Raw genomic sequence first — 19,396 nt, forward strand, 5'->3', positions numbered from 1 at the left:
GACAAGTGACTGATGACGTTGGTGGACGGTTGATGACGATTTTACCCAAAATACACTTGGAGACAATATCTGCGATCCATTTGTAAATGTGCACGTCCTAAAGTGAAATGTGAGAGTGAAAATAAAGCCAGTCATACAGCACAACATTTTATTAAATATGTTACACCTACTACATCATTAAAGTCAGTCTTATAAAGTTTTTAGCAACCATGACTCATCCTGACTGGGGCAACCTATAAGCCCACACGTCCAGCTCTCTTAATGATTAGAAAAAAAACTGTTTGCATGATCTGAGTGCCAAAATGGTGTCAGAATGATGATTGAATCAATGCAATGAGAAGAAGTTGCACCTCCTGTTTCTGTAAATGAACTTTATATCTGTGTTTAAGTATTCACAAGAGCATAATGAATAAATCAATATAATGAGAAGAGTGTGCACCTGTCAGCACACAGCCTGTCCATGCCACAAAGGTCTGTGTGGCTGCAGCGTTTATTCCAACCAATCAAGAGCACACAGTTTGACCAATCAGCTGTCTGAAGACTGAGATCAGTTGATTCAATGAGTCTGATGTGCTGCTGATTGGCTGGAACAAAAACCTGCAGCCATACTGCCCTTTGTGGAATAGTATGACTGCTGTAGCTACTCTCTTCTAAGTATGGGGGTCATATCTCCTGCTTTTTTTCTTTCTCCTTTTCCTAAACACCTTGGACTGGGTTTCGTGCATGGAGAAATAATAGAGGTGTGGTTAAGCTGTGTTAATGAGATGATGTCACTCTGAGAGGCGTGTGCATCCACTGGAGTTAATGAGGTGATGAGACTCACCTGTGTGGTGGGCGTGGTGACAGCTGGATTGAGTGCTACACTGGAGATGCAGACATGAGAGGACCACAGCTCCACTACTGAGAACCAGCCTGCTTTAATTATGAACATCCACCCACCATCAACCTAAAACCTGAACTGCTGCTCTGGTAGGCTGACCCACCTCCACACTATTTTTCCCGTGTGGAAAACCAGTCCAGCTCCTCTTTCCTCACCTGGCTTTTCTCCTTAATCTACCCTCAAAGTTAGGGCTAGTATTTGTTTGTGAGCACTTCAAACCCGTGAGACCTGACCAGTACGTTACATCTCATTTGCATTGTAATTATGTTGTAGAACTTTGTCAGTATTTCCATACATATAGCTTGAACCTGGAGAAATACACCAGTCTGGGAAAGTTTCCCTTGTGCTACAGTAATATGGGTGCCCTTCAGCCACCAGTTTCTATGTCCTGTTTCATCACTGTCTACCCAGACCCTGTGGCTGATGAAGTGAGGCCCAGTGTTCAGTAGCTTTTCCTCCTGCCTCCCAGGGCACTGAGCTGAATGGACTCTGTTTACCAGATCCAATCAGTCTGTTGAAAAGATTCATGTTTGTATTCAGTAAAACTGAATATTGTGCTTGTGCTAATATCAGGACCCAGGAAATAACTGACATAGTGAGGCAGACATTCTTCTGGAACAAGCCTCATTGTGACTTCTTTAAGAGTTCTTGGTTGTTTGGTTGACATTAGTTGTATTCCACTTGCCACTGGGCAGCTGTGGCTCAGGAGGTAGAGCAGTGGTTCCTCTGTCTACATGTAGAAGTGTCTTTGGGTGAGACACTGACCCCACACCTGCCCTCCGATCTGTGCATTGTGTGTTGAAGGTGTGTGAATGTGACATGCAGTTTAGCGCTTTGATTGGTCCTAGAGATTAGAAAAGAAGTAGAAGAGCGATAGAAGTACGTTCCCTTTTTGTGACATCTAGGATTTGATAGCCATTGACCCTGTGTGTGGAGTTTTCATGTTTGGACTACTGGAAACCTTTTTGAGCTTTTGTGCTTTCTCCCCTCATAAATTACTTTGAACTGACTCTCTACTGTTTGTTTTTGCCTTTGGGTCCTGTGTTTTCTCCCTGCACAGTGTCATGTTCATGTACTGTAGGTTGGAAGTCTTTGGGCATTTTCTTTGTGGCTGCAAATCCACAGATGTGGTGTTAGTACGTGTCAGGTGTTTTTCTTATCATCTCAGCTACAAACTGAGGAAAACAGGTACAACACTGATTTACTGTTTTTTGTGCCATCACTTTTAGGATTAGATAAATTTATACTTCTTCTACTCCTTTTCGCTCATGTGAACTGCGTTGCTTATGAGATGTACACTTTTTTGTGTATACATTTTTGCTGTTCACTTATTTCCTTATTATTATTTTGTCTTATTTTTTATTTTATTTTTTTTACATTGTCGTTTACATGATCGAAATAAAGATATCAATCAATCAAATCAATCTTGAATCTTGAAGGTGAAACCACTTGCTCATGTCGTGTTTAACTTGTAGAGTTCTTCTGTATATTTGAAATGCACAGTCCACAGTCTTGTAGCCTTTTTTCAATCAACAGCTCATATGAATGACCGTCCCTTGTGTGACAGATTTAATCTCAGCTACATGGACACCAGTGCAGGTAACAGAAACAAGGTATTTTGATCAGTTATTTTTCTTTTCTTTGTCAATTCTATAAGCTAACACAGGAGGGCGCCATTGTGCCACATTCACTGCTGTCAGGCCACTGAACAAACTGGGTGGCAGGATGAGAGATGCACAACATCTGGATGAGAATCTAAACTGGATGAGAATCTAAACTGTATATGTTTAAGTGTAGGAATCAAACAGACAGAATACTTGTAAATATTAAGTTTCTTTTTTTTGGATATGGAAGCTGTTTGAAAAGGAATACAGTTATTGTGAGATTTCAAAACATTTGTTTTTCATGGTGAAAGTATGTTTTCTCTTTGCTTGGGGTGAATGGTATTTCTTTACTTAAATCTGACACTTAAAAAAAAAAAAGTATATATATATATATATATATATATATATATATATATATATATATATATATATATATATATATATATATATATATATATATATATATATATATATATATATATATATATATATACTGATATTATGAAAAGGCACTGGCTCATAATCTGGAGTTGGTCCCCGGGCGCTGCACCGTGGCTGCCCACTGCTCCTCAGGGATGGGTTAAATGCAGAGAAAGAATTTCACTGTACTAACTGTATATGTGACAAATAAAGTACCTTTACCTTTACCCATTAATATCGCCTGAATTCTGACAGTTGTAATCATAAAAATAATAATAAATAAAGAAATAAATATTTCATTTTTTTTGTAGATTTATCTATAAAAATGAGTGGTACATCACAGAAACTGGCATGTGAAGTGTTAATTAACTAATTTGTTTGAATTTAACAGTCGCGTTGGGAGAGACATTAAATTACATACTGTAACAAAAAGAAAAAATCTTAAAATATAAAACCATTAAAAAGTTATACTTTCAGCCATCATGAGGATGCAATGAGTCCTTAATTAACTAATTTTATTGTTTGAATTATAACAGTCATCGTGGGAGAGAAGTTAATATAACAAAAAAATTATAATCTTAAAAGATAAACTAAATAACTTCAACCATCACAAGGACCTTACTGGGTGAGAGCTATAAATGTATTTCCACATTGAAAAAAAGAACTCTTATCTTTTTTTTTTTTTAATTTCAACAATAACAGATAAAGGCAAAACGTCCCCCCAAACTTTTGCTATAGCATGATTGCAGCCAAAATGATGCCCAATAAAGGAAGAGGCGAGGACTTGCTGGGTGTAAGGGTTAATAGTTGATGTGTTAGATTTGAGTCCCATAAAGGCGTGGGGCCAACTCTGCCACTCATTGATTAAAAAAAAAAAAAAAAAGCACTGTCTGTGGGAGGACTCTGGAGTAGGCTACCCAGAGAAAACCCACACAGAACCCAGAACCCAGAACCTGACTGCTGAGAGAAGAGAGGGCTAACCACGACTCCACCATGCTGCCTTGTGTAGTCTACACACTTGTTACTAACTCAGATGCAATATGCACAACGATTTTTCACACAGTCAATCATAACTTCATCAGGTAATCAGTCGATGTGAGGGTCTAAGGACAGAGGATGTTGTTATGATGCCATGTAAAGCCCTTAGAGGCAAACTGTAAAAATGGGCTATACAAATAAGATTGCTTTGCCTTGCCTTGCCTAATGGGGCACCAATTTTGTCTTTAAATGTGGCAAAGTAAAATGCTTAAGTGAAAAGTATGAATAAAGAATAGTGTAAATATAATTTGTTGCTTCCATGAATTATGACCAGCACCACAAAGTCCACCCTGAATCACCAATCAAGCCAGCATATAAATTGTCTTTGCACCCATGGTAGACTGATTCCCCGGTTTCAACATGCCTTTATCCACCTCTCCTCGTCACTTTCCCGGAAAATGCAACAGCCTTTGACTAGTATTATCTGTCAGTCTCCTGGTAGGCTACCTGTCTGTCTGTGGCTATGTGGCATGCCCCTGCTTCACTGTCATCTGGAGAGCCCAGTGTCATCTGCTGTAAGAAACACCAACTCTCTTTGAGTGCTCCTGGCATAACCTCAGCTGCTGGTTCAACAATCACCTGCCTGAGTGTCCACCACCTCCTGTCTGCCTGCTCCTTTTGGTCAATCCTCCCCACTGCCTGATACCTGTGTCCGACTCTGTTCCACCTTGACTGTGAATCCCGCCTGCCCCCCAATGGTACCCTCCCTCACCTCTGAACATTCAGCTAATATTTACAAATTATGCTTTATGTGGGTGAAAAAGTCACCACTCTCACAGCAAGGATGATGAAGTCAGTATCTCTTTATTCAAGCAGTGCACAGGATCTCACACATACAAGGTTGTGGGAGAGGAGCTCCCCGAACAAAGAGGTTTCTTAGTATTTAAACAGTGTGTATCATCTTGCCTAGCAACAGCCACGTTATCTCTCATGTTACAAGGAAGATGTTCTCGAAACTTTGCTGTATCAAAGCAGGTGGCATACCTCCACTATCTCAAGGCTCTTCTTCTGATTAAAACTGAACAAATCCTTCTCACACAACTTATCTGCAAAACATCAAATATGGTTAACAAAGTTAAATGAACACATATTTTTCCATCAATTTCAATATTTCAATAAAACAAAAACAAAAAGATTCATATTTCTAAGGAAGAAAAGCTCATGCTCGAGAGAAAGTAAAAAATGTAATCTATATACTACATCTTATACTGTATTACAAATGATCTACAGCGAAAATGAATTTCACAAAACAGAAAAAATAAAAATTAGATTCATCTCTGATTCAAGAATAAGTGTCATATCTTAAAAAAATGCTACCCTGTCGTTACAAAACCACAATGTCGACTGATCTTTTAAAAGAGAGAAAACAATGTAGATGAATATTTCACATCACATTAATCACAAAAAACAAACTGAAAAAAAACTGTGTTGTATTTAATCTCATACATTTTTATCTATGAACATCTTTTCAGTGGCAATCGAGGCATTGACCTGTCAGACAAAACTGGCAAACATGTACATTCTATTTTATTATGTTTGTGTGCTTCTTACACATAGATCAAGAGTTGAAGATGTTTTTATTAAATGCATGACATTAATTTCAGATGATTTTTTAACACAAACTGCAGTAGATTTCTTGTTGTGACAGCAATGAAATGCAATAACTCAGTAATATTCAATTATTCAGTTATTGTTTGTAATTTTCTAGAATATAACAAAGAAAAAAAAAAGATCAAAATAATGTCAGAATAATGACTGAATCAATGTAAGGAGAAGAATTTGCAACTCCTGTTGCTGAAATGAATGAAAGACTATGTTTTTTTTAAACATAACGTTTAAATATATGTTGAATGAATCAATGAAAAGAGTGTGCACATATGTCACTTCACATATGTGCACAGAGTGTGCACATGTCACTTCACAGCCTGTAGTCTCTCATTTAATGTTAAAAGACAGTTTGAGACTCTCTTCTGCCTGCTTAGCTGTGATATTTTTCCAGGTATAAGGAATGTCAGCAGGCTTTGCATCGTAAGCTTCTGCAAACTTGCTGTTGAACTTTGTCAGTATATATTTCCAGTAGTCTGATGCTTCATAACTTGAATCTGGAGGGATGTACCAGTCTGGAAAAATGTCTCTGTATTGCTTATATGGGTGCCATTCACTTTTTGTAGCTGCACAGCGAAATCGATTGCTGCTGATTACAGATGATGAGCATATGTCAGTGACCAGTTTTTCTGTCTTGTTCCATCTGTATCGACCCAGACCCTCTGGTCGATGCAGTGAGGCCCTGTGTTCAGTATGGGCATCTCCTCCTGCCTCACAGGGCACTTTGCAGAACGGACACTGTTTACCACATCCAATCAGCTTGTCGAAAAGCTCATTCTGAGGCTTCACATGAAGATGTTTCAGTTTTATCTGAATGTTTATTTGTTTAAACTCTTCTCTAAGAGCTTCTCCCATCTCCTTCACAGACACAGTTAGCCAGTGCACAAACTGATCCTGGTCTGCATTGTTCAGGATCATAAAAGCCCCAAGAGCATCCTGGGAAATGACCAGTTTATCTCCAAGTTCTTTGCAGATATCTTCAACTAGTGTCTTCAAGTTGTCACTCCTTTTCATTTTGGCTTTGTTGATAGCATCATTTATTTTGTTGATACTTGACTGAAGATGTTGAGCCTCAAACTCTGAAATCTTTTCATTCTTTGCAAAGTGGTTCACTATTTGGATGACTATCCACTTCTTTACACACTTTTCATATGACCAAATGTGGGAAAAATATTTTTCAAAGTCATCCTCTGAAAGCAAATCCAGTAAAACTGCATATTGGAAAGACATCCTTGTGCTGAACTGCTGTAGAGTCCGCATCTCACCAATGATATCAGGACCCAAGGAACGATTGACGTAGTCCTGGACTGCAGGCTTCAGGCAACGGTTGGTGAATTCTTCTGCCTTCTTCTGGCACTGGTCTCGCTCATAGAACACATCTTTGAAATCAGTACAAAACTTGTCTTTGTTTTGGTTCAGACATCTGTAAGGATCGTTCACATGCAGGAAATCTTCATGCATCTTCTGAAAGTGTCTGGCTGCAAATCCACAAATGTGCTGTTTCAGAGAAACTTCAAACTCAATCCCTATCTTTACTTCCTTGCTTTTCAGCTTTTCATCAGTCATGCACAGGATTTCCTGGATGTGGGTGTCATAATAATTACTTTTTCTGTCACCCTTTTCAGCTACAAACTCAGTGCAAGTATAGATGATGCTGTCAGCCAGTTTTTGTGCAATCATTATGTTGTCTTCATAGAGTACGTACTTTGACACATTATTTTTGAACCTGTCCCACCTTCCTTCTCCTGTATATTTGAATGGCTTCAGTCCACAATCTTGTAGCTTTTTTTCACTCAACAATTTAGAGGCATGACTCCCTCTGTGTGACAGATTTAATCTCAGGTGGTGCGATACACTGGCAAAGACATCTGTTTTCTTTTGTTCAGAAAAAGACAAGTTCTTTACTGTTTCTCTCCACATCTTATCAAATTCCTTGTCCAACTCTGAATCGCTCATCTGGACATTCTTCTCCCTACATTGATCAATCAGGGCACACACTGACTTTTCGATTTCTTTTGTGTGATTTTCTTTGATTGTATTGACTTCTCTCATTCCTTGTTTAATTTCTGCTGCTGCTGTGACCTGATTAAACATAGAGTTCTCCATTCCTTTTCGAAGCATCTTAGCACTGTTTGCAAATTCCTCTCTGTATCCTTCTACTAGATAGACATGACCTTCTGTTTGCTTGAAGTACTGGGTCAGATTTTCAAGAAGCTTTGTCTCCCACTTAGACAGCTCTGTGGAGGCTTCACTTTTCAAAGACATGACAAGATCTTTAATGTCAGTTATTTCAGATTTTGAAGCAACTGTACCAAAATTTGAGATTCTTGTTTCAGCATTTGTCACCCACTTGTACATGTGTTTTTTGAATTCCCATTCCCATTTGTTGAATTCTGTGCATAACATCATGTAAGCATCAGCCACTAGACTGTTTCTGAAGCTGAAGATGAAGTTTTCATGCTTTACTGCAGTCCACAGACTGGACATCCACTCTTTAAACTCCAAAATATCATTAGCAGACGACCCACAACGTCCCAGTAGTTGGATGACATTCTTCTTGAGCTCATACACAGCTTCGCTGTACCCTGCATTGACTGGTGCCATAGGTGGGTTTCCATTCCAGAGTCCAGGAATGTACCAGTTCCCAGTGTCTGGATTGTATTCCATCACATCAGTGAAGCTCTTGTACTCCTCTTTCCTTTCCATCTTGGCTGCTGCCTGTGTCATCTCATTTAACTGTTCCAAGAGCAGTTTCCTGTCTCTCAGGTTCTTGTCATGGGCTGAAACATCTGAAACATTCTGATGAACAAACTGACATTTAGGCTTTTTGCCCACCTCTTTCATCCTGAGAAAAGCATGCACCACGATCTGCAAGATGTCCTTCATTTCTGTTGAGTTCTCCATTGCTATATTGATGATGGTGACATCACTCAGCCCCACCACAAGTGTTGCAAGCTCATTGTCATGTTCATGGCTGTCATCCAACTGTGCAAGCTCTGGTGACTTTAAGCCCTCAGTGTCAATGATCACCATGAAGTCACAGTTGAGAACTCTTTTCATGTCTTCATTGATTCTGATGAGCAACATAAAAGCACATCGAGTACATCGTCCACTGCTGACTGCAAACTGCACACCAAACATGGTGTTGAGGAGAGTGGACTTTTCTGTGCTCTGAACTCCAAGAACTGTGACGACCAGGATCTTGTTCTTTGGAGACACCAAGGCATTGAGCTCAGAGAGAACGTCACTCACCCATCTGAGAGGTATGTTGGATGCATCTCCATCTACAAGCTCAAGGGGAAATCCCTCAAGCAACAGTCCTGCACAGAGTTTGGGCAGATGCTGTAACTGTTGACGTGATCGGTGTGTTTCTGGAAGAGAAAGTGAAGCTTCATAGATCTGACCCAGTTCACGGAAGTAGTGTTCAGTCCCCAGTGAGCTGTTGGAAAGTTCTGTGTCAATGTCTTTTATCTCATCTTTGTTCTCAGAATTATTGCATTTTTCTTTGTATTGGTCTCTGAGTTCAGACAGTTATTCTCTAGACAGGTTATCGAGATTAATTCGCATCCATTTCAGGAAATAACATCTCTCTATCCCTGTGCTTGATACTGCATTGATGAAGCAAGTGATTGCATTTGACATGTCATAAGAGTTCTGTTTGGTCCGAAGTTTTTCTTTTTTTTCCTGGAGATCACTTTTGTATGTTTCTATGTTTTCAGACCCAGCTTTCCGTAGCCTATATTGTTCCTTCTCCAAGCTCGTCAGTTGCTTCCATATTTCACCTTGCAGAGGAAGCTGAGCTTCTTTGTATTTAAGGGTGTTTTGAATTTCTTCAGTGATGGCATCTGCATTTTTCTTGGCAGTCTGACATTCTGGACAGTCTTCATCAACCGAGATTCCCAGTTCATGGGCGATGTCAGACATCTTCATTTCTGTGTTCTCTTTTTTTATTTTTTATTTATGTATACCACTTTGGTTCAGAGAATACACCCCACAAATCAACAATACACAGGTGGGTTTTTTTTTTTTTTTTTCCCCTCCCATCCCACCCGATGTCCCCCCCACAAAGAAACTACCAAACAAATTTACAAAACAAACCAAAAGAGATAAATAAATAAAAAAGAAAAGTAAATAAACAATAATAAATAAAATAATAATAATAATAATAGCAATCACAATAGTAACAATGTACATGTATAACAACAACAAAAAAATAATAAAAAATAAAAAATAAAAAAATGAAGAAAATAATTATAAATCTTTTATCCAAAATCACATTATCAGCATGAGCACATATATAAAGCAGTTAGAAAAATATATATCTTAGTCTAATGATGTACAATTCATATTCTCAAAATGCGTTATAAGAGGTTGCCAGTGTTCATAGAATTTATCGGTGGATCCCCGAAGTGTAAATTTGACTTTCTCTAGCTTCAAAAATGTCATCAGGTCTTTAAGCCAGGAATCTTTTGAAGGTGGTAAAGGGTCTTTCCACTGTAAAATAATTCGACGGCGAGCTATCAAAGATGAAAAAGAGATTACATTTTTCTGTATTGAATTCAATTTAATCCTAATTCCTGGAGTGCCAAAAATGGCTATCTCTGGTGATGGTTCAATGTTCAACTCCAGTACTTCTGTTAGAAATGTAAAAAAAAAATCTCCAGTATTCTTTCAACATAGGACAAGACCAAAACATATGGGTTGAGTGAGCAGGTGCCTGAAAACATCTGTCACAAGAATCCGATACACTTGGGTACATTTTTGATAATCTTTCTTTAGTATAATGAGTCCTGTGGAGCACCTTGAATTGAATAAGGGTAAGTGATGCACAGGATGAAGATGAATTTATAGTATTAAGAGCTTTATTCCACCATTCATCTGAAAATGAAGTACCCCATTCCGATTCCCATTTTGTTTTAATCTTACAAAGGGCAGAGGGAGTCGCTGTTAATAATATATTGTAAATAGATGACAACTGTCCTTTTAGTAGCCGAGAAGTCATATTAAAAAAATCAATGCCAGAGGCTACTGGAATATGAGGGAAAGCTGAGGTGTTGTGCTTAGCAAAGTTACGGATTTGGAAGTAACCATACATATCCGAACTCTGGAGGTTAAATAAGGAGGAAAGTTGAGTGAAACTAGCAAATATACCGTCCACATAAAGGTCACACAGGGAAGACAATCCTAACTTACACCATTTAGAAAATCTTGGATCAGTTCTGGCAGGTTGAAACAGATGATTATTACAGAGAGGTGTGGCCAAGGGAAGACCTCTCCAGCCAAAATGTTGTCTAATTTGCTGCCTGGGCCCAGTATTTCAAACGTGATCTGACAGGATTATCCTGGTCGGATTGGATTAAATCTAGATCTGATCTGAAAACTGGGTATTTCAACACAGATCAGGAGAATCCTGATCCTGAAGATCAGGGTTTCAGCTCTGGTAATCCAATCCTCCCCTGAATCCAGATAAAAGGCTGATTTGGGTATTTCAAAAGTTAAGTCAGATATCAGGATCAACTTGATACCAAAATTTCAGGATCATTCTGATCCCACCTCAGAGGTGGATTTGACTTGGATTGACAAAGTCTCAGCTCCACTTTCCTTGATTTTGTTACTCAATATGTTCATTACACTTAATCTAAATTGTTAGTGTTTAAGTTTTAACAAATAATTGAAGTAATTGAAGAAATTTCAAACATGGCAAAAAAAATATTGTTTGGCCATACATCCTGAAACTGCTGTATTTATTAATTTAAATCACATTCAAGCACTTTCCAAGCATTTACAAGGCATATTTTCATGCTTCTGATTTAATAAAGACAAATTTGACTTCAAAATAAACTTGAAAATGCATTTTTACAATGCTTGTAAAGTGAATGATATTTTAAAACATGCAGTAATGTATTTCAAAACGTGTTTGTATACAAACTGATTATTTTACTTCATCAAATCAAATGTTATTGTGCGATAAATGAACATACGGTAATCATGTTTAGTGAGAGGCTTCTAGGCTGGAAGACAAATTAAGAGGAAAGTGTTTCTAATCGGGTCACTGACCAAGCTATAGGCTTATGCTATGAAAAATAATGCAATCACAATTTCAAGCAGTTTCAATGGCTTTATTTCAAGTACAGTTTCAAGCACTTTAGTCAAAATCCAAACACCAAGGTTTCCAAGGATTTCCAAGACTTTTACTGTTGCACTGCTGTCCTTATTAGCAGTGGTATTGCTGAGTGGTCTATGGCTGTGAGTGGGCTCTGAAAGTAAAAAGAGACGGTGTATGAGTATATCTTTGTCACAGTCAGAAATAAACAATAGTCACAGAAATGATCAAAAACATGATATCACCATCATTACTGACACTTCTGAATGAACTGTATTGTTCACGTGCTGTGTAAGTTAATGTTACGTTTCCTAATTACTACAGCAGTGTGGTCTGCAGTGCACACAGCACAGGTACCCTGCTTTAAAAAGATAAAAAGTCCCCTGCATAACGTAAATAAACTCTGAACAGATTGGTGTAAGTGTAAAACAGTTAAGGTATGATGTACGTCAGATTAATTCCCTTGTAAATTAAACCAAAGTCTGCAAAATTGATCAACACAGCAGCTACGTCGTTAGCCCGCTAGCTCCTTAACACACAAGTCAATGGAGCCGAGTTAGCTCCCGTTAGCACGGCCGTGGATCAATTAGGGATCGTTACGCTCTTGTTTCAAGTAGGTGACAAATCAAATAGTTGGCTTGCATGATGTGTTGGTTGGCGTTCGTATGAGACGGCTACACATTAGACGGCAGTAAACTTACACTTTGACGTGAAAGTCGCGCTCCCAGCTGCTCCTTTGGTGAAGTAGTCCGCCATGTTTCAGATCCGGAGGCGGAGACTTGAGATCTGGAAATCCGTATCCGGCCAGGTATGGATCAAGGTGATCCACCCTGCCAGTGTTTTGAATTACTCAGATTAAGTCAGCAGGATCACCGTGATCCAAGACTGAGAAAAGGAGGATTTCATTATCCGGATTATTCTGATCCAGATTACAAGTTTTGAAATACTGGGCCCAGATGTTTAAAGTGGCAATGACTATTGGATTAGAAGTAAACTGTCTAGGTTTAGAAGGGAGGCTACTACACACAAGGGCATTTCTGTATTCTCAACTACAGTGCTGACAGTTTTCCTCAAATTTTTGACGAAGTCTGCATCATTCATCCGTGTTGTCTTCAAAATTATATTGCTGGTAGTCAAGCACAGCTTGGTTGCAACTTCTGCCAAAGTTTCCATATTAAGGCTCTTGCTTTGATGGTTTCCCAACAAGTAGATCTGGGCCTTGTTGTGTTGGTTTGTAAGCAGCTTACACTCAGAGTCCAAATTGTCAAAGAATACAAAAACTGCTGCAGATGTCTGACACAAAAAAGAAAACTGTGTTTCAAATGAAGTAATGTCACCATGAAGGTTGGCCACAGCTAAGGCTCACTGAAAACATCAATGTTTTTGTTTCCACATGGAAGGTACCAAGTAATTTCAGTCAGTCCATCAGATATTCTTCTTGGACTGTCACCACACTCCATATTGTGGTGGATGAAGGTGTCATGGTACTGCTGAGAATTGCTCAGAAGCTTGTTGAGAATCTCTGACTTGGACAAGGAGCACTCCCCCAGTCTCACAAAGGATAGCATTGGGAGTTTAGAGAGAATAATTCTCTCTTCAATAAAACCTTTAGATTGTGAAAGTGACTCCGGTCTGTACTTTTTAACAATATCTCTCAAAGCCCAGAGCATGAGTGTGCACTGTCTTTTGTCATGATTAGGAAGCAGCAGAGGCACAGAAAACTGGCACATGGACATTTTGAGTGACAATTACTGCTGGACAAAACCATCAGAACACAGAAAGATAGCAGTGATTATGTCGAGGGGATTCAGCATGTCACGTGAATTGGGACTGTCAACAAGATTCTTAAGGTGTAGCTTCATATTCCCTGACACATCATCACAGTCAGATTCACACTCTGATGTACACTTCACATTCCTGGCTGTCACATTAACCATCATGAGTTTCTTCAGAAAATACCATGGAAGATCTGTGTGACACTTCATAGGTTCATCAGCAATGGTCTTCTCATCAATCTGAAGTATTTTGCTCAGTGACAGCTTCTCTGTGTAGTATTGCAACAACCCCAGTTCTTCCAGTAACCTCTCCATGTGGGTGTCTGTGGATATAAAGAAAATGGAAAGTAATTTCTGTTTTTTCAATCTCCTCAAGTATGGAGCACCATTAAACAGTTTGTTTGTTTTTTAACTTTTGAGTCCCCATTGCGTTTGCTAGTGGTATGATTCATAGCACTGCCAGATTCATACTGGTTACGGATTATGGCATTGAACGACATGGATGCAATGCATCAAGAAATGCAGAAAGTCTAACCTAAACAATGCATGATTTAAAGGGACAACGAGGAGTTTTGGAAAAGCGAAGCGTTTTCACACTACATTTATGAGCCTCCGCGCGCACCGTAAAATTCTTTTGACCGGCGCAAGACGGACTCATGTTTTCATTCATCAAGAATTAAAGTCAGAGGTTCAAAGAGGTTCACATACCGTTGTAGTTCCGACCATAAACGGCGATTCAGCTGCGTTATTCTCATGACTCGTTGCGAAACCGAAAGTAAAAAACGCTGGTCGGCTCGACCAGCATCTCCACCACCACTAATAATAACAAAATAACCATAGAGACAGAGCGATATATTTATCGAAAATGGGCCCATTAACAAGTGTGGGTAGCGGAGATTCATCCACATTAACGTGAGACTTTTTTATAACCGAATAGAAACTCCTCGTTGTCCCTTTAAAATATTTAAGTGTATACTACACTTGGGGTAGATAGTAAAATGAATACAGCATTTCATGAAAAGCTCATCATATTAACAGTTAAATATAGTGTGATGGTCTGGGGCTGCTTTGCTGCTTCAGGACTTGGACGACTTGCAGTAATTGATGGAACCACAAATTCTGGTCTCCACCAGAAAACCCTGAGGGAGAACGTCCAGCCGTCAGTTAGTGACCTCAAGGTCAAACGATCTTGGGTTTCTCCATTAGTGGATAATAGCTCTCACCGTGGTTCTCTGGAGTCCCAAAGCTTTAGAAATGGCTTTGTATCACTTGTTTTTTTTGTTTTTTTTCTTGGATTTCTTTAGATTGCAGCATAATGTGTTGCTGTTTGAGATCTCTTGGCCTTCTTCACTTTGTCAGACAGGTTAAGTTCTATTAAAACTGATTTCTTCATTGCTAGGTCTGGTAGTGATGAGGCCTGGGTGTGGATAGTGAAATTGAACTCGGCTTTCCAAAAAATGCGGGTTATCACAGTTAGCTCATGATTTAACAAGGGAGGTAATTAGGGCCACGGGGCAAACGCACCGAGGCACTGGCCTCTATTGTTATACTGTGTATTTCTAACCCGTCATACAGCTGTGAGACGACCCAGGCAAATTACTGTATATATCAAAACGTGTGGTTTCATCGGGATCGGGGTGCTACTACTTTTTCCTACAGAATACAACATTATGGAATACAAAAATGCAAAAATTGGGGCGGTGTTTAGCTTGGTTGGTAGAGCACCCCTACCCCATGTGTTGAGGCTATAGTCCTCACTGCAGGCGGCCCCGGTTCGATTCCCACGTCGTGCGGCCCTATCCTGCTTGCCATTCCCCCTCTCTCTGCCTCCCCATCTCTTGTCTCTCTCAACTGTCCTATCAAATAAAGGCATGAAAAGCCCAAAAATATATACTTAAAAAAATGCAAAAATGTTCTCGAGGAGGTCAAAAAATGAACAAATTATTGGACTTTTACAAACGTCTACTGCTCTGGCATAGTTTGTCTTGTCTATTGGTGCATTAATCCACCTGTTGATATTGTAGGTCATATAGTTCTTTTATCAATCAACATGATCATTTTTGGCGAAATTTTGAGATTATGGGTGTGTATTGCGCGGAATGTTCTGGTTAGAGTGAGTGACTTTTCTCTTTCCACGCTCCTCCCGGCCACAATTACACGCACATAATTTTTTCACATTTGTAGACAAACCTGTCCTATAACAATGTGCTCAACAAAGCAGAATTTAAATAGTGAGCCTCTCGGTGTGGCCATGTCTCTTTCTGTTCCTCATTGACTATAAATACAAATATTTTCTGAGAAGCAGAAGGGTCCCCTGTTTAAAACAGTGTTAAAAAAGTGTTGTAGAACCACGAAAATCATATCAAAGTATTCAGGAAGTCCCTTTGATGATTGAAACATGTGTAGTTTTAGGAGGCATCAGTTATTATTCTCGTTGTTGACTCCATGTTGGCACTCGGCAGTGCCCTGTTTGTATCTTGATGTAGGCCAGTTTGTGTAGTGCATCTGACAGCAATTTCAAAGTACAATTAAAACATATTGGTCGGTTCAGTAAGTACAGTGCTTCTTCTCTGGAGCGAGCAAGACTAGTACAGTGTTAATCCACTGCTGTTTATCCTTTCTCCTTCTGCTTTAAATACTGTTGGACTGGTTTATGCTTTTGTTGGTTGAGGGCCAATAGGCCTATAGATTTGTTAACTTGCAAGTTTTTGACTCTAATTTGCCTTTGCTGATGTCACCTACCATGCTTTTGCCAACCTACACGAACGTTTGAAATGTGTTTTCAGTGTGCACAAGAGTAAATATATCTGAATTAAGATTTTTAAAGTATTTTTTTGGCTTTTTGCCTGTATTTGATAGCACACAGTAGAGATAGACAGGAAAGGGGGAGGCAGAGAGAGGGGGAACGATACGCAGGAAAGGGCCGCCCAACGCGGGACTCGAACCGGGGCCTGGACTGTAGCCTCTACATGGAGCGGCCGCTTTACCCACTGCGCCACACACTGCCCCAATATAATTAAGATTTAAGGTAGTGGATTCTGTCTTCAGTATAGGCTACCTATGTTTACAAAGGTAAAAATCTTTTTGTTTTCCTCAAGCCACCAAAATGTCAGAATGTTGAGGATGATGGAGCTGATGATGAATTACAGTAGTTCAACTGTTTCATGCTGTTAGAAAGAAAATAACTATATTCTAGTTGTAAAATCAGTGCTCTGCTAAACATCATGCCAATAGGCCAAATGTTAGGTTTTTACATGAACATGATTTCTGTGTTATGTTTTCTAGGTGACATTGTCACAAGAAGAAATGGAGTCTGTGGCTCTGAAACAGCCTCAAGCAATGCAGGAACTTCATATAGAGGAGATTATGGTCCTGCTGTTCATGCCTATTTTGGACAGCAGGGGGAGACGTTTCTCCATTTTAAGGGCTGTGCTTGTTGCTGGGACTTTAGGAAGAACCAGGAAACAGTTGCAACATTTGCTTTTAATCTGTTGCAGAATAAGGTTATCAGTTTGGGTAGGCTATTTCCTCTTACTTGATTCATGCAATGTGATTTATTATAAGGATTGTATCATTATTTCACTATGGTGTTTTTGTTTTACTTACTTGTGCTGACAGTTGTTACAGCTGACTTGCTTATTCTCTCATTCTTCAGTTGTGTAGAAACATGGAGGGAGTAACACACCCCTGGCTTCAGGCTGCCAAAGGTTACAGTATTTGCATCTGTTTCCAACTCCTGCACAGTTTCTCCCTCAGTGCAACAAGTGACAACGTAGCTCTGCACTTCACCAACAGGAGTGTCCCACTGCAGAGACAATGACTCACTGCTGACATCAGAGACTGTTAACCTCCCAGGAGGGACAGGCTCTGTTAGAATAAAAAAAATAATTAAAAATTTCTATATTTGGTAGTAGTTTGACAGTGTAATAACTGCAAAATGTGAACAACAAAATCACCTTTTTATACTAAATATAGTCGACCTCAGTGTAAGAAGTACATATACAGTATTTCTGCTAAAAAAAATTTAATATGGGCAGCATTAAATTATTTTACATTTACCTGTACAGACAGAGGCAGAGACTGCTTCACTTTGACTTCCATTTTCTGCTATCCTGGTGATGCAGAAAGTATATTCAGTCCCAGGATTCAGTCCCTCTACGTCTACAGTGCTGGACTCTTCCCTGACCACACTGCCTCTTTGTGTTTCACAGGAGTAATCGATTTGAAGTTTATACTGATCAGAGGATTCAGTTGGTGTCAGGCCAAAAGAAACAGTCTCAGTGCCAGAACAGAGAACTTTTACTTCTGGTGGTGGCAAAACATCTGTCATAGAGAAGAGATACACATGTCAGGGTCTCCACATTCCAACATGGCTGTACTCCAACAGTATGGACAGTTTCTTGACTCCCAAACATTGTAGTATTTATTTCTACGAAACAACATGTAAAGCTTCAGACTACACTTCAGTATTATGATCAGTCTCACGTACAGTCAGACAGTGGTGCTGCAGCAGACTCTCCCTCCTCACAATAAAGCTCAAGGAACTCGTCAGGTGCATCATAGAAGTCCTTATAATGATAATTGAGAAAAGTAAGCATGTTTAATATAACAAATTAGTTCATCACTAACAAAACCATATTCACTGACTCTGTATGTCATTTTCTTGTAGTATGAATGTTTTTTTGTTGTTGTTTTTTTTACCTCCTCCTCCTGTGAGTTATCCATTGTGGGTGCACTCTCAGTCATCTCACACGTGGTCCAGATTATCCTCTCTGCTTCTCACAAGTAAGAGCAACAACAAACAAGCTTATACTTTAACTTTGGAAAGCCATGCAGCCAAAAACCTATCCATAACCAAAGTAATTAATATTAAAAGAAGAACAGTTGTCACCAGGGCCGGCTCTACGCAGGGGCAAGAGGGGGCAGTGCCCCCTCAAATAAATGTCTTGCCCCCTCAAATCCAAATTTTAGAAGTTGAGAAAGCACATTTTAATATACTCAAAAAATGTGTATATTACAAGTTGACAAAAATATCTGCAGTAGCACAAAAATCTGCCAAAAAAGGGACACTGTTCTTTTCTAAAATGTTCTGTCATTTTTTCTTTTTTTTTGTATTCTTAAGACTACCTTTCCGTTTTGGGTAACACTTTACTTGAATAGGTATTCATAAGCTTGACATAACACTGTCATAACAGTGTCATAACTCAGTCATGAATGTGTCGTAAACATTATGTCAAATGTCATAATCGTTTATGACTGTTGTCATTAAGTGTCATTCGGTTTTTGTAATGACAACTTGACATTGTTTGGGTTGTCTTGATTATGACAACTTGACATTAATCAAAGTGACATTGCCAGAAGTTGTCTTTGTCATGACAACTTGACATTAAATTTGTTTGGGATGTCCTTCTTATGACAACCTGACATTAATCAAAGTGACATTACCAGAAAATGTCTTTGTCATGACAACTTGACATTAACGGAATATGCACCTATTTTTGTTTTTTATGGCAAGTTGACATAATGATATAATAGATGTGCTAGGTTACAGACCATGATGTTTGACAGGATACCCAAAACTGACTGTCACCATTATGACACCATTATGACAGTGTAATGAAGATATTCTGTGAACTCAAGTAAAGTGGTAGCATTTTTATTTGTTATTAACATATCATGAAGGATAAACTCACTGTCACGACACAATTATGACAATATAATGAAGATATTCTGCAAACTCAAGTAAAGTGGTAGCATTTTTATGAAGGATAAACTCACTGTCACGACACAATTATGACAATATAATGAAGATATTCTGCAAACTCAAGTAAAGTGGTAGCATTTTTATTTGTTATTAACATATCATGAAGGATACACTGACTGTCACGACACAATTATGACAATATAATGAAGATATTCTGTGAACTCAAGTAAAGTGGTAGCATTTTGAGTTGTCATTAACATATCATGA

General features: G+C 38.9%; 2 protein-coding genes across 2 annotated transcripts in view; both read right to left on the reverse strand.

Annotated features, from left to right (window-relative positions):
• LOC311001504 (interferon-induced very large GTPase 1-like) overlaps positions 1 to 9,471 on the reverse strand; it is a gene marked incomplete at both ends in the record, with an annotated part of 28,077 nt that extends 18,606 nt beyond the window's left edge. The window contains 3 exons of the mRNA XM_083992592.1: positions 6,813 to 7,025; positions 8,076 to 8,867; positions 9,330 to 9,471. Coding sequence (XP_083848718.1) covers positions 6,813 to 7,025; positions 8,076 to 8,867; positions 9,330 to 9,471 — 1,147 coding nt within the window. The remainder of the gene's footprint in view (positions 1 to 6,812; positions 7,026 to 8,075; positions 8,868 to 9,329) is intronic.
• The window catches only part of LOC311001953 (up-regulator of cell proliferation-like), a gene marked incomplete at both ends in the record, with an annotated part of 63,048 nt that extends 49,123 nt beyond the window's left edge, over positions 1 to 13,925 (reverse strand). The window contains 2 exons of the mRNA XM_083993132.1: positions 13,470 to 13,748; positions 13,883 to 13,925. Coding sequence (XP_083849258.1) covers positions 13,470 to 13,748; positions 13,883 to 13,925 — 322 coding nt within the window. The remainder of the gene's footprint in view (positions 1 to 13,469; positions 13,749 to 13,882) is intronic.
• Positions 13,926 to 19,396: the final 5,471 nt, after the last annotated feature.

The sequence above is a fragment of the Trachurus trachurus genome (genome assembly GCF_905171665.1).
Source record: "Trachurus trachurus genome assembly, chromosome: 18".
In the NCBI taxonomy this organism is placed as follows: domain Eukaryota; kingdom Metazoa; phylum Chordata; class Actinopteri; order Carangiformes; family Carangidae; genus Trachurus; species Trachurus trachurus.